The sequence below is a fragment of the Chrysemys picta genome, chromosome 3 (assembly GCF_011386835.1).
Source record: "Chrysemys picta bellii isolate R12L10 chromosome 3, ASM1138683v2, whole genome shotgun sequence".
Classification (NCBI taxonomy): domain Eukaryota; kingdom Metazoa; phylum Chordata; order Testudines; family Emydidae; genus Chrysemys; species Chrysemys picta.
This window is the reverse complement of record NC_088793.1, coordinates 71,089,618-71,105,308: the sequence shown is the minus strand read 5'-3', so window position 1 is coordinate 71,105,308 and position 15,691 is coordinate 71,089,618. Positions and strand designations below refer to the sequence as shown.

At 43.8% G+C, this 15,691-nt stretch overlaps 1 protein-coding gene across 3 annotated transcripts in view; it reads left to right on the top strand.

Moving 5' to 3' along the window:
• MDN1 (midasin AAA ATPase 1) overlaps positions 1–15,691 on the top strand; it is a 175,711-nt gene that overhangs the window by 6,216 nt on the left and 153,804 nt on the right. For all 3 annotated transcript variants that reach the window (XM_065590185.1, XM_065590184.1, XM_065590183.1), the window contains exons 2-3: positions 9,990–10,216; positions 12,605–12,829. In XM_065590185.1, coding sequence (XP_065446257.1) covers positions 9,990–10,216; positions 12,605–12,829 — 452 coding nt within the window. The remainder of the gene's footprint in view (positions 1–9,989; positions 10,217–12,604; positions 12,830–15,691) is intronic.

Genomic DNA, 15,691 nt, shown 5'->3' with positions numbered 1-15,691 from the left:
TGGCACAGCCCCCTTGTGTAGATGCAGCCTACCACCAAATGAAGAATTTTTCTGTTTGCCTGTAGGAACACCACCTTCTCAAATGATATTAGATAGGTTGAGAGCAGCGCAGTTCTGTCAATATAGCTGCATCTACATTTTTTTTCCATACCTAGTGTTCGATATAGCTAAGCTGATATAACTTTTTAAGTGTAAACACAGAGTTGTGCTGCATCCATGTAAAAATGTATCTTCAATTTCTATGTTTAAAAAAAAATCAAACTTAATTGTTCTAGTAATGTTTATATATAGCCTGGTCCAGTAGCAATGTAAAAGTGAATTAGCATAATAGGCATTATCACCAGTATTTGAGCACCTGCCATAATAAAATACTCAGCCTGAATGTTCATACCATATAGGAAAAGTTACTGTCACAACTGACATAAATTTTCTATTGTCCTTAATGTGCAGTAAATATTTGGACTTCAGACTCTCTTGAATCAGAACATTGCATTTTCATGGGTGCAGTCTCAAATGCTTGTTTTATTAGAGAAAGTAGTTTTGGCTCCTTGTGGCAGTGTGGTTTCTGTGGCTACAGTTCAGAAATGTGAAGGTTAAACTACAAGCAGGAGGGTAACACAACATCCTTCTTTTTTTCTCCATGTCTTTCATCACTCTGTGAACTGAGCAACTTGAATTGAAAGTTCTGAGTCTTTGTGCAGTTTCTCTATTTAGTTATGGTTTAAGCAGCAAGTAGGCGAGCATTTGAGAGAGTCTTAAGGGACATCTGGGACACTAGATTCTGGTTCTCAAATTGGTTGATTCTTTTGGATTACTTTAAGCTTATTACTAGCTTGTTATCTTGCATTATGACTTTCACTTCTCAGATGTATGTGAATTGAGGGATCTTTTAGTAAAATAATTTACATCTCTCAATCATTTGCCTCCTTAAAATGTTAAGCTTTAAAACAAAGAAAAAGATTTAGCTATCAGATATGCAATCACATAACATGTAGCAAAGATTTATGCTCAGTGCTGAGCTCTTTCTGCCTCTCTGGCTCGGCTGTGGCTTCTGTGAGTGATTCTATTAATAAAGAAGCTGTTCCTGCAGAAGAGAGAAAAACCTCCATCCCTGAGATGTGTGGTTTGCAACAGTCTCTTTAAACACTAGCAATCTGAAGATATTTGGTCTTTACTGGGCTTTAACAAGCCTTGTGTTTACACATACCATTCAGGGTATTGCCTAGTTGTAGTTGTGCATATTGTTTTATCTCACTCTTTTGGCCCATTTCTTGGTAATATTTAGCTTTTCCCCATGTACCATGCAAGAGGGAGGTGTGTATGTGAGACAGGAGTGGTTCTGTCTGATTTTGCAGTTGGCTGTAGCTACCACCTGTAAAGCCACTAAAACTTTAGTCACAAAAAAATTAATGATCCCTTTTTTAAAAGGATCAAATATGGTGAGCTACCATGACATGCATGTGCTAACCTTCAGTACAGAAATAAAAATAACTTGCTAGATATATGTTCACAATTGGGAGAGAAATATCTCTAACAATTTATTATATGTATTATCATAACATCAGATTGTCTTGTGATTGCTGCTCTCTGGTGTTATGAATCTAGTCTGCCGATGCTTTCCAAATCAAACTCTACATTGGAAATAAACTTCTGATACTTAACTTGCCAACCATTCATCTTAATGCCTTTCACCTCAGGACAATATGGGATCTGTATGCAAACAGAATGAGCAGTGTGTACATGTTCTCTTTTCATGTGGGACAACACAAACCTGCAATTGAATCTCCAGGTCAAATGAAAGTCTAGCATTCAAATTAAATGACACAACTTCACACTGCACGAAACATTTAGAACAAGTAAATAGTGTGTTACTTAAAACTGCTAAGAGCGCAATTTGGCTGTCAATCCTTCCTCGTATGAAGGCAACTGAAGATTATTTTCATCTGCCCTCGGTGGAGTTATGCTTCTTCATCCCCTGACCCGCTCCTTTCCAGTAGACTTGTGATTAGTTTAAATTAGGCACAAGCCTTTACAGCTAGAAAACGGCAGTTGTTGCATTTGTATCTAGCCCACAGGAGTGACCATGTTATCTGTTATCCTTGATATTAGTTTAGGTGGGACGGTTATCCTCCCCAGTCTTTGTCCTAATATTAAATAGTCTATTGCCTATCAGGAAGATGCCTGTTCCAAGGCAGTAGAATGTACTCTTTGTTCTCTATAGGTTTGTCTTTATTAGGAAATGTGGTTGAGTCTAGGCCAGGTTTAGGCTATGTCTACACTACTGACCTTACAGCTGTACCGCTGCAGCTGCACCGTTGTAAGGTCTCCGGGGTAGCCGCTGTATGCTGGTGGGAGAGAACTCTCTTGCCAGCATAATTAAACTACCCACAATGAGTGATGGTAGCTACATTGTCAGGAGAGCATCTCCTGCTGACATAGCGCTGTCCACACTGACACTTTTGTTGGTGAAACTTATGTTGGTCTGGAGGGTGTTTTTTTTCACACCCCTGACTGACAAAAGTGGTAGTGGAGACAAAGCCTTAGTAGACACATGCTAGCTAAGCCTGACCTGAACTCTACCTCTTCCATAGGTATGCAGGTTAACACCTCAGCTTATTTTATCTGTCTTGATCTTAGAACGTGACTAGCTAAAGATAACAAGGAGTCTGGTGGCACCTTAAAGACTAACAGATTTATTTGGGCATAAGCTTTCATGGGTAAAAACCTCACTTCTTCAGATGCATAGAGTGAAAGTTACAGATGCAGGCATTATATACTGACACATGGAGAGCAGGGAGTTACTTCGCAAGTGGAGAACCGGTGTTGACAGGGCCAATTCAATCAGGGTGGATGTAGTCCACTCCCAATAATAGATGAGGAGGTGTCAATTCCAGGAGAGGAAAAGCTGCTTCTGTAATGAGCCAGCCACTCCCAGTCTCTATTCAAGCCCAGATTAATGGTGTTAAATTTGCAAATGAATTTTAGTTCTGCTGTTTCTCTTTGAAGTCTGTTTCTGAAGTTTTTTTGTTCAATAATAGTGACTTTTAAATCTGTAATAGAATGACCAGGGAGATTGAAGTGTTCACTTACTGGCTTATGTATGTTACCATTCCTGATGTCCGATTTGTGTCCATTTATTCTTTTGCGGAGGGACTGTCCGGTTTGGCCAATGTACATGGCAGAGGGGCATTGGTGGCACATGATCGCATATATAACATTAGTGGATGTGCAGGTGAGTGAGCCCTTGATGGTGTGGCTGATGTGGTTGGGTCCTCTGATGGTGTCGCCAGAGTAGAAATGGGGACAGAGTAGGCAACAAGGTTTGCTACAGGGATTGGTTCCTGGGTTGGTGTTTCTGTGGTGTGGTGTGGTTGCTGGTGAGTATTTGCTTCAGGTTGGGGGGTTGTCTGTAAGCGAGGACTGGCCTGCCTCCCAAGGTCTGTGAGAGTGAGGGATCATTTTCCAGGATAGGTTGTAGATTGTGGATAATGCGCTGGAGAGGTTTTAGCTGGGGGCTGTATGTGATGGCTAGTGGTGTTCTGTTATTGTCCTTGTTGGGCCTGTCCTGTAGTAGGTGATTTCTGGGTACCCGTCTTGCTCTGTCAATCTGTTTCCTCACTTCCCCAGGTGGGTATTGGAGTTTTACGAATGCTTGATAAAGATCTTGTAGGTGTTTGTCTCTGTCTGAGGGGTTGGAGCAAATTCGGTTGTATCTTAGGGCTTGGCTGTAGACAATGGATTGTGTGATGTGTCTTGGATGGAAGCTGGAGGCATGTAGGTACGTATAGCGGTCAGTAGGTTTCTGGTATAGGGTGGTGTTTATGTGACCATCACTTATTTGCACTGTAGTGTCCAGGAAGTGGATCTCTTGTGTGGACTGGTCCAGGCTGAGGTTGATGGTGGGGTGGAAATTGTTGAAGTCCAGGTGGAATTCTTCAAGGGCCTCCTTTCTGTGGGTCCATATGATGAAGATGTCATCAATGTAGTGCAAGTAGAGGAGGGGCACTAGGGGACGAGAGCTGAGGAAGCGTTGTTCTAAGTCAGCCATAAAAATGTGGGCATACTGTGGGGCCATGCGGGTACCCATAGCAGTGCCACTGACTTGAAGGTATAAGTTGTCCCCAAATCTGAAGTGGTTGTGGGTGAGGACAAAGTCACAAAGCTCAGCCACCAGGCGTGCTGTGGCCTCATCAGGGATACTGTTCCTGACAGCTTGTAGTCCATCCTCATGTGGAATATTGGTGTAAAGTGCTTCTACATCCATGGTGGCCAGGATGGTGTTTTCAGGAAGAACACCAATGCATTGTAGTTTCCTCAGGAAGTCGGTGGTGTTTTGAAGATAGCTGAGAGTGCTGGTAGCGTAGGGTCTGAGGAGAGAGTCCAAATAGCCAGATAATCCTGCTGTAAGAGTGCCAATGCCTGAGATGATGGGGCATCCAGGGTTTCCAGGTTTATGGATCTTGGGTAGCAGATAGAATACCCCTGGTCGGGGTTCTGGGGGTGTGTCCATGTAGATTTGTTCCCGTACTGTAGCTGGGAATTTCTTGAGCAGATGGTGTAGTTTCTTTTGGTATTCCTCAGTGGGATCAGAGGATAGTGGCCTGTAGAATGTGGTCTTGGAGAGTTGCCTGGCAGCCTCCTGTTCATAATCCGACCTGTTCATTATGACTATAGCACCTCCTTTGTCAGCCCCTTTGATGATAATGTCAGGGTTGTTTCTGAGGCTGTGGATGGCATTGCGTTCTGTACGGCTGAGGTTATGGGACAAGTGATGTTGTTTGTCCACAATTTCAGCCTGTGCACGTCTGTGGAAGCACTCTATGTAGAGGTCCAGTCTGTCATTTTGAACGTCAGGAGGAGTCCACACAGAGTTCTTCTTCTTGTAGTGTTGGTAGGAGGGTTCCTGTGGGTCAGTGCACTGTTCAGTGGTGCGTTGAAAATATTCCTTGAGTCGGAGACAACGAAAGTAGGCTCGTCATCCCAGACTTCCATGACGATGTGATCCCACCACTCGGTGCTTGTTTCCCGAGCCCAAAAGCAGCGTTCCATGGTGCTGAGCATGTCCGTGAATGCCACAAGCAATTTCGTGTCATACGCATTACGCAGCTCGATAGCATCGTCGGACCCCTCACTCTCACTGTCACTTTGGATCTTAAGGAATAGTTCGACAGCCAAACGTGACGTGCTGGCGAGACTTGTCAGCATACGCCTCAGCAGTTCGGACTCCATTTCCCGCAGACAGATTGCGCTGCACAAAAACCGTTGAAAGATGGCGCCAAAGGTGGACGGAAACAAAGGGATTTCTGGGATGCGAAGCGGTGGATCACAGGGCATTGGGACAGGACCCAGAATCCCCCGCACCCACGCCCCCTTCCCACAACCCATGGCGCCAGAGTGGGAAAAGGTGCTCTGTGGGATAGCTGCCCATAATGCAGCGCTCCCAATAGCGCTGCAATTGCCACAAATGTGGCCACGATAGTGCGCTGGGCAGCTGTCAGTGTGGACAGACTGCAATGCTTTCCCTACTCAGCTGCATGAAGTCAGATTTAACTCACAGTGCTGTACATCTGCAAGTGTAGCCAAGGCCTCAAACTCAGCTTCTTCCTACTGTAACCCTAAGGGTAAGTCTAGACTATAGTTTGTGCTTCTGTTTTAACTTGAGTTAAATGATTATCAGTTAATTTAAAATAGCATATTTTTAAATGCTAACCTAGACACTCCACAGATGTTTGTTTCAGAACACAAATGTTTAAACCAAACCACACGCTTTTGTGGAGTGTCTAGGTTAGCATTTAAAAAGGTGTGTGTTAACTCAAATGAACTGGTGGTCAATTAACAGGACCAAAACGTATTGTCTAAATATGACCTATGTTTGATTGTATCTCAGATGGGGAGACCATAATTGCTATCTATGGGCCTTTCTGAAATGCCTTTGACTTTAGTAACTAGGTGCTCTACATGTGATATATCACACAGTGGCTCTGTATAAAATGAAGAGGCCAGTCTCCATCCTGCCAGAAGCTTGTGCCTATTCTGGACCATGATGCCTTTTTTTTTTAACCTCCCTCCCTCCTCCCCCCCACTTTGTTTCTATGAGGAATGGATTGAAGAGGTGAACTTGCTAGCATGATCTGAGCAGAGAAGGACTCTTCCTGTTCTCCTTTGGGGAGGTGTTTCAGAGCCCTTGGGTCAGTTATCAAAAAGGCCCTTCCCACCACTCAGGCCTGGAGGCCTGGTATCCCAGTAATAAGTCAGTCCACTGCCTAGCAGTGAGGCCTGGAACCCTGCTGCTCTGACCTCTTCTGCCCCCTCAAAACTTCACCAGTCCCAGGCACTTTGATCCTTTTGCTCAATACTTATGTCTTCTGAGTGACTCAGTTTAAGCCAGTATCCTCTGAACAGTGTATTTGGTAAACATGCTCTCTCTGCTGGATGGAAAAGAGATAGAGGGCCGTGTGTCACTCACCTCTTGCTGGCCTTAGTAGTCTGTCACCTTGCTTTGGACCTTAATGCTCAATCGTAGCTGTGCTGTTTAGTGTCACCTTCACGTTTATGTATATGTGTTTACATTGGATTTCCTAGGGGAAGTGTGGAGCTGTCCTTTATGATTCTGATTTAAAACAGCTTTCCAAACTGTTGGGAAAGATTTACCAGTTAAGGTACAAAACCTTCTTTCTACCAATTACCATGATTATGAAAAACGATTTCACTTGCCTGCTCACAGGAGAAGTAATATTTTTGACATGGAAGTATAACTTTCTACAGCCACCTTTTAGTAAAAATCCCATCTTATTAGTAGCATCATATGTGAAATATTAAGACCTCCATATGCCCTGAGATCATACTTAAGTTATGATCTTTTTATAGAACAAGAACATTCCCAGTGTCAGTGTGAGCTATGAGAAGCAGTTTTATATGTCCTATAGGACTATACATTCATTAAAACATTGCTTGTTCTTGTGAAATTGCTTACACTACAGATACTGATGTACAATAGCTGGGTAATTAGAGACTATTTTACTGTGTGGATCATATTCTGTTTCTCTTATGTTTAAGCATCTGTATATCTGGCATTTAAAGAACATAAGAACGGCCATCCTGGGTCAGACCAATGGTCCATCTTGCCTAGTATCCTGTCTCTGACAGTGGCCAGTTCCATAGGCAGTTCTGGCATTTGGTGGTTTAGGGACACGAGCATGAGGTTGCTTCTCCGATCATCTTGGCAAATATCAAATGGTGGACCTATCCTAAATGAATGTATCTAATTCTTTTTTGAACCCAGTTATACTTTTGACCTTCAGGACATCCCTTGGCAATGAGCTCCACAAGTTGACTACATTGAGTGAAGAAGTACTTGCTTATGTTTGTTTTTAAACCTGCTGCCTATTTCTGAGGTGACCCCTATTTCTTTTGTTATGTGAAGGGGTAAATAACACTTCCCTATTCACTTTCCGCATACCACTCATGATTTTGTAGACCTCTAACATATCCCCTTTTAGTCATCTCTTTTCTAAGATGAACAGTCCCAATCTTTTTAATCTCTGCTTGCATGGAATCTGTTGTATACCTCTAATCATTTTTGCTTATCTTTTCTGTACCTTTTCCAATTCTACTATATCTTTTTTTTTTTTTGAAATGGGGACATCAGAACTGCATGCTGTATTCAGTGTGTGGGTAATTACATAGATTTATGTAAAGGCATTATGATATTTTCTATCTTCTTATTAATCTCTTTCCTGTTAGCTTGTATGACTGCAGCTGCACATTGAGCAGATGTTTTCAGAGAACTACCCAGAATGACTCCAAGATCTCTTTCTTGAGTGGTAACAGCTAGTTTAGACCCTGTGGTTCTTCTGTATGTATAGTTGGGATTATGCTTTCCAATATGAATTGCTTTGCACTTATCGACAATGAATTTCATCTGTCATTTTGTCATCCACTCAGCCTGTTAAAAATCATTGATTTTTATCCACCCTGCTAAAAAGTATGGAACTCTCCAATATCCTCTGCAGTAGAGACTGATGCAAAAAATTCATTTAGCTTCTCTGCAATGGCCTTGTCTTGCTTGAGTGCGCCTTAGCACCTCGGTTGTCCACTGGCCCTATTGACTGGCAGGCTTCCTGCTTCTGATGTAATTGCATTTTTGCTGTTTTTGTGTCCTTAGCTAGTTGCTCTTCAGTTCTCTCTTAGCCTGCCTTATACTTTTACATTTGACATGGAGGTCCTAGATTTTACTCTTAGTTGGCAGCCTAAATTTTACCTCGTTACCTGCAGAACCAAAGGATTGTCTCAGAAACAAAATAAGCACCCCGTTAGCTGTCTTATTGGAGTAGCTAAGGATTGAATAGTCAGAGTTTATGCTCCTTTCTATTTTCCTTCTTAGGATTTGACTTCCAGTTTTTAAAGGATGACTTTTTGCCTCTGTCTTTTTTACTCTGCTGTTTAACCGTGGTGGCTTTTTTTTTTTTTAAAGTCCTCTTACTGCTTTTTTGGGTGTGTGTGTAGGAGATATACATTTAGTTTGAGCCTCTATTATGCTATTTTTAAATAGTCTGATGCAGTTTTCAGGTATTTCACCCTTATAACCGTTCCTTTTAATTTCCATTTAGCTAGTTAATAGAATAGTTATGCTACTCAAAATCGGGCACCTGTTTTAAATTCTGTAATGAACAGACTCTTCCATGTCCCTGATGAACATAAAACAATTGGTTCAACCCACCTGTAAAATAAAAATAGTTAGCTGGTGTCAGAGAAAAGTATGTCGTGTCTAGGTTTATTCTGTTGTGAGAGCTGAGAGGAAGTGAGGGAAACTCAGTGTTGAGTTTCACAAAAACAAAACTAATGGTATATTAGGAGCTGGTCAAGACAAATCGTGTTTTTTGGAGTGAGCGGTAAGAGTGGTGTATGAATGTATTTATACTGCTTTATGTTTGGCTAAGCAGAGGCACAAAGAACCTTGAACAAGAAGGAGATAAGTTTCCACAAGAACTGTTTTATGACTGGGAGATAATAGCAGTAGGCTGCAGAACAAAGACTGGAGAAAAGACTAGTTGTTTTTTTACATAAAGCAAATGGGAATTCACTGGTGTTGAGAGTGAATCTGGGTCTTATTTGTTCTCTTTTGCAGAATTTGTGATGCATTTTCTTGTATAAATGGTCCCTTGGACATGAAAGTTGAAAATATTTTTCAAAACTGCACATAAAAAAATTATTTTCTCAGAAGTGTTGTGTACCTTAAACACTATCAGAAATGTGGAAATAACGTCGTTTATAGCATGACTGAGTCAAGGTTTGGTGTCTTAAAAAGAAATAATAAACAGGCATGTAACTCGAGGTTGTAGTGGTGTTTCTTTATAACTGCTATAAATGCTTTTCAGGCTGCGTAGTGGAATAGGCTCCTTATTGATTTCCAGTGACAGTGGTGTGACTGCAGAGGGTGCCCTGAAGTACAAGTATTTATGTATATATAGCTTATCAGTGGTGGAGCCCAGGTTCTGGAATGGGATTTGGGGGGAATAAACGACATACGATTGGCTGTTGGTGGGCAGCCCTGCACTCACCCAGCAGGGGTGGCTCCTGTCCCACAGGGCTGGGTCTGGCTCCCCACTCTCAATGTTGCAAGTTGGCACATAGGGTCTTAGAGTCATTTAGTTTTGTCCCTGGCTCTCCGTTCCGTTATGATGCTCTCTAGCCCAGTGTGAAAATTTGTGTCGTTATACCTCGTTTTGCCAGTTGATTGAAAACGCACCACACACACCTCTAAAGGCTGCTGTGGGGAGTACGCGAAGTTGCCCTCCTATCCTTCCCCACCTCCTATTACCTCCTCCATTGCTACTTATCTGTTGTGCTGCCTGATTTCTGTTTAAAATTCCTGGTTGAGTCTCAAACTGACTGGCGACATAGGTAGCTGAAATGTGATTTGGAATGATAACTCATTTCTGATGTGATCGTAACTGTTAATTGTCCTTTTCCCCTTTCTTCTCCTCCAGATCTGGACTCGACAGGATCGCCAGTGTATTCTCAATGCCTTAGCACAGTTATTAGTGGATAAAGAATGTACTCTACTGATTGGTCGTCAGTTTCGACCAATCCTGCTGGATTTACTGGAAAGAAATGCAGAAGCCATTAATGCTGGTGGTCAAATCAACCATGATCTGCATGAAAGGCTTTGTGTAGCAATGAGCAAGCTCATTGGTGACCACCCTGATGTGCTTCCGTAAGTGATGTGATGTCTGTTTGTGTGATGTTTGAACTTGTTCACTATATACTAGGTCAGGGGTGGGCAAACTTTTTGGGCCGAGGGCCACATCTGGGTGGGGAAATTGTATGCAGGGCCGGGGCAGGGGGTTGGGGTGTGGGAGGGGGTGCGGTGTGCAGGAAGGGGCTCAGGGCAAGGAATTGGGGCAGAGGAGGGGTGCGGAGTGCATGGGAGGGCTCAGGGAAGAGGGTTGGGGTGCAGGAGGGGTGCGGAGTGCAGGAGGGGGCTCAGGGCAGGGGTGCAGGAGGGGTGCGGACTGCGGCAGGGGGCTCAGGGCAGGGAGTTGGGGTGCGCAGGGCAGGCAGGGGCTTAGGGCAGGGAGATGGGGGGCGGGGTGCAGGAGGGGTTCCGGCTCTGGGGTGGCAGCGGCACGCACCGGGGCCAGGGCAGGCTCCCTGCACACCTGCACTGTCCCCGGCCCCGCGCCGCTCCAGGAAGCGCTGCAGCCCCTGGGGGAGGGGGAGCGAAGGGCTCCGCGTGCGCTGCCCTTGCCGCACCTCCAGGCACCTCCCCCGAAGCTCCCATTGCCTTTGGTTCCCTTTTCCCGGCCAATGGGATCTGCTGGCTGCTGCTGAGAGCGGCGCGGGGCCTGTGACGCCACAGGGGGCAATCCCGTGGGCCGGATCCAAAGCCCTAAGGGGCTGGATCCGGCCTGCGGGCCGTAGTTTGCTCACCCCTGTACTAAGTAGCTGGTCAGTAGATGGATCTTCTGGCTATGAGAGAGAGTGTGTATTTTCATATATTTTTATTGCCTTGGTAATGGACATTTCTTGAATTGAAACTCTGACTGAGAAAACCCAAGGTTTTAAATTAAAGGAAATGTTTAAATGAATGTCTGGCAATGTCTAACATGATATGCATCTTTTTCAATGATTGAAATGAAATAGAAAAATGTCTGGCGTGCGTGGTAGAGAGTTATGTGAAAATTATTCATTGGCAAACATTTTCAAAACTATGCATCTAAAATTAGGCTCCTAAATCCAAATTTAGACCTAAATAAAAGTGGTCAGTACTGGTTCAGCAAATTGGAATTAACCCTCTCGTGACCAGAGGTTAACATGGGTTAGTGGAACTGGTGCTGACCACTGTTTGTCCTTGTAATCTGAATAATCCGCACTAGTCAGTTAAACTGACTATTGACAAATGACTGCTAACATGGTTGTTTGCAGTGTGATGGTAATAGTAGTAGTGTTGTTCCCAGGATACAGTAGAATCTCAGAGTTACAAACACTTCGGGAATGTAGGTTTTTCATAATTCTGAAATGTTGGTAACTCTGAACAAAACATTATGGTGGTTATTTCAAAAGTTTACAACTGAACATTGACTTAATACAGCTTTGAAACTTTACTATGCAGAAGAAAAATGTTGCTTTCTCTTTTTTTTTTTTTTTTAGTAGTTGACATTTAACACAGCACTGTACTCTATTTGGTGTGTGTGTTGTGTGTGTGTGTGTGTGTGCGCACGTGCTGTTGGCTGATTGCATACTTGCGGTTCCATATGAGGTGTGTGGTTGACCGGTCAGTTCGTAGTCTGGTCTTTGTGACTCTGAGGTTCTACTGTATTAGAGAGACAAGGTGGGTGAGGTAATATCTTTTATTGAACTAACTTCTGTTGGTGAGAAAAAACAAACTTTTGAGCTACAAGAATTCTTCAGGTCTGAGAAGGGGAGTCAGGGCTGGTCTACACTGGAAACTTACACCAGCTTAGCTACATCTGTCAGGTGTGTGAAAAATCCACCTCCCTGAGAGATGTAGCTATGTTGACCTAACCCCCTCTGCAGACAGTGATAGATGGATGGAAGAATTCTTCCTTTAACCTAGCTACTGTCTCTTGGGGAGGTGAATTAACGACAGTGATGGGAGAATCCCTCCTGTTGCTGTAGTAAGTGTCTACACTGAAGTGCGACAGCAGTGCAGCTGTCTCTACGTAGCGTTTTAAGTGTAGATAAAGGCTGCAGAGTGTCATAGATAAATACAAGGTGGAACAGATACAAGGTGGAATATGTTAACTACTTATGCTAAACAGTCTATTCCACCTTGTATTTAGCTGTCATGCTCTGAGTACCTTTCCCAGAACTGAAGAAGAGCTCTGTATAGTTTGAAAATTTGTTTCACCAACAGAAGTTGGTCCAGTAAAGGATATTATATCACCCACCTTGCTCAGATAAAATGGTACTATTTCCAATTGTAGACAAGACTTCAATTTACATTTGGTTTGCATTGTACCAACAATTACTGTTTAAGGACTTTTGTGGATTAGAATTCTTTTGTAGATTGTTTTCTGGATGTACACACTTGGATATACACATTTGCCTAGTTTAATGTCTCCACTTATCTCTCTCTAAGGTTTGCTCTGAGATATTTTAAGGATACTTCACCAGTGTTCCAAAGACTCTTCCTGGAAAGTTCTGATACAAACACAGTCCGATATGGGCGCAGACGGATGAAGTTACGGGATCTCATGGAGGCTGCTTACCTATTCCTCCAACAAGAGCAGTCTGTATTCCGGGAGTTGTGGGACTGGAGTGTGTGTGTTCCGCTGCTAAGGAGTCATGATACTTTGGTCCGCTGGTAAGTTTAAATCCAAAAATCTTTTCCATTCAAGGACAAGTGTTCTGAATTTCTCCTAGCAGCCTTCACTTTTAAGGGGAAAGATGAGAGTAACCTTCAGCAATACCAGACAAAGAATGCGCCACTCCTGGAGGAATTCTGCACCACTGCGCAATGCAGAATTTGCCCAGAAATCCATGTTTCCCCTGCAGAATTGGGGCTGCTGGTTGTCACTAGGGCCGCTGGACTCTGCAGAGCCCAGCTCACAGTGAGCAGAACACCCAGCCCAGGTGGGGTTGAAGGCTCTGCACATTCTGACTTCCCGGCTTGGTCCTCATTCTCCTGGGAACGGGAGAGGTCCTGGGAGACCCAGCTCTGGCCAACGGTGAGGAAGGGCAGGGTCTCGCATCACACTACATCCGCCAGCGGGACAGTAAAGCTAAGGGGAGTAAAGGCACTGGGGGTGGAGGTTTGTGGGCTGGGGGGTGCCCCATGGTTGGGCTCTGGGGAAAAGAGGGTGCGGGTGTGTGGGCTGGGGGGGTTCCCAGGGGCTGGGCTCTGGGGAGAGGAGGGTACGAGTGTCTGGGCTGGGGGGTGCCCCTCAGCTGAGCACTGGGTGGAGGGGAATGCAGGTATCTTGGTTCTGTGGGCCCCACACACCCCTTCACTACCTCCCCCCCCCAACTGGAACTGGTTGTCGTAGGGCAGGAATAGTCCATAGGTGTACCATGGGCCAAATCCAGACCACCAGACGCTTTTGAATGGACCCCAAAATGTTTTTATTTACTTGTTATCATGATTATTATTATTTTTGTATTTATTTTTTCTGGTTTCTGGATCTAGACTAGACCTTGACCAAGAAATTTGGACCTTGACAAAAAATAATTGACTACCCCTGTCGTAGGGCTTTCTTTCACTCTCTTCTCCTGGGGGAACCTTTTTATTAATCGTCTGTATTGTTGAATACTTGTTGACAGGTATTTTTAAATAAATTACCAAAATATTTCAAACTGGAGTGATTATATTGTGTTATTTTGACAACTAAAATATGCAGAATTTAAAAAAAAACTGCAGAATTTTTAATTTTTTTGGCCCAGAATTCCCCTAGGAGTAATGTGGTAAACTGAAGTTCAGATTTCATACATGTCTACCAACGTCTCTTAAGAAAAAAGTCTTAAGTTTCAGTTAAAATAAAAACCGTTAACTTTTAAAAACATTAACGTTTCTACTGAAAAATGGAGGAAAAAAGCCCCACCCACTTACCTAACTTTGTAAATTATGATAAAGCACGCAAAGGACAGCTCTTCTAAGCCTGGTGCATCATCCAGAATAGAAAGTGCAGTCAGTGAGTGATGCACCAGGCTTAGAGAGCTGTCCTTTGTGTGCTTGTACTCCTGCCTCAGTTCCTTTTCCTTCTGATGGCACTGCTGCTGTTCAATAGCCCAGAGCCGCCACTTCTTCCAATGAGTGCTTGTATATCCGGGATCTCAAACTCAAATCACCACGAGGGCCACATGAGGACTAGTACATTGACCCAAGAGCCACATCACTGACTCCTTTTCATATAAAGATACAAAAGATCCCCCCCCGCCCCGCCTCTTCCCACCCTTCCCCGCCCCCATTCCAACCCCTTCCCCAAAATCCCCACGCCAGCTCCGCCCCCTCCCTGCCCCTATTCCAACCCCTTTCCCAAATCCCTGCCCCTGTCCTTCCTGGAAAGCACTAAGCGCCCGGAGGTAGGCAGAGGAGTGGGGACGCGGTGCACTGGGGGGGGAGGGGAGGTGGCAGGTGAGGGGAGCTTGGCGGCTGCAGGAAATAACGCCGGGGGGCAGGGCAGGAAGCTTGGTGGGCCGCAGCAAATAATGCCACGGGCTGCATGTGGCCCGGGGGCCATGTGTTTGAGACCCCTGTTGTAGATCATCTTGTTCTGGCTTGAATTTCCGAGCTGTGCCTGCACGTGCTCCTCACATCAGAGCCCAAGGAAGTCATTGAGCTCTCTTTGGGTCCAGGAAGATACACAAAACATTCATAGCACCTTTTGATAAGATCCAAAATGATCTGAAAGGTTGGGAGCTTGCTTACTATGGTTCACAGATGGATTTCAATAGCTCTTCATCATGACTTCTGGTCAAAGTGACCCCTGGACAATGGAGTGAAGAAAGGTTAACTGTCCCAATTTTAAAAAATACACTATTACACTAAATTCTCTTGACAGTAAGGCATGAGATAAGGTTATTGTTTTAGAATTATGGTTCATTTCCCGGAGTAGGTTTACATGGCTTTTTTACAGTAATTTTGGAAGGGAGAAACTACCTGATTTTTAAATTTTGTGCTGAGCCACTCTTCTTCTGGGGGCTTTCCTCTTTCAGCCTCAGTGAACATTGATGGTGGTCAGAAAACGAGAACTGACTAAACCTGATGAAAAATGTATTTGTCTGTAAGATTTTGTACTTATTGCTTTTTAAGTTACATATTCATTATTTGAAGAGGCAGCTGTATCTAGTAGTGAAGTCAAAAGATTTGAAGTGGTTTTAGGATTCTGTTAGCACTGAGCCTTGAGCTAATGTCTTGATTTCTTGATACTATGGCCAATCTAGCTGCTGAATTAGATGAAAGACAGATCTTATAGAAAGCCACATCCTCCATTTAAGGTGAAGATATCCAAGAGATGTTTCTATTTAAAAAGTGTACCTAATTATTGTGTCTGCGCAATATACCCTTCTTATAGAAAGGTTTGTTAGATTGTGAGGCACATTGTTTCAATATGCCATGACTTGAGTGAATTTTCTTTGGAGGAATATTTTAGATTATACTGTAAATAGACAGTTAAAGAGCACTCAGTGAAGCGAGGCAGTAAAATATGAAACAGGACACAGCAAATCA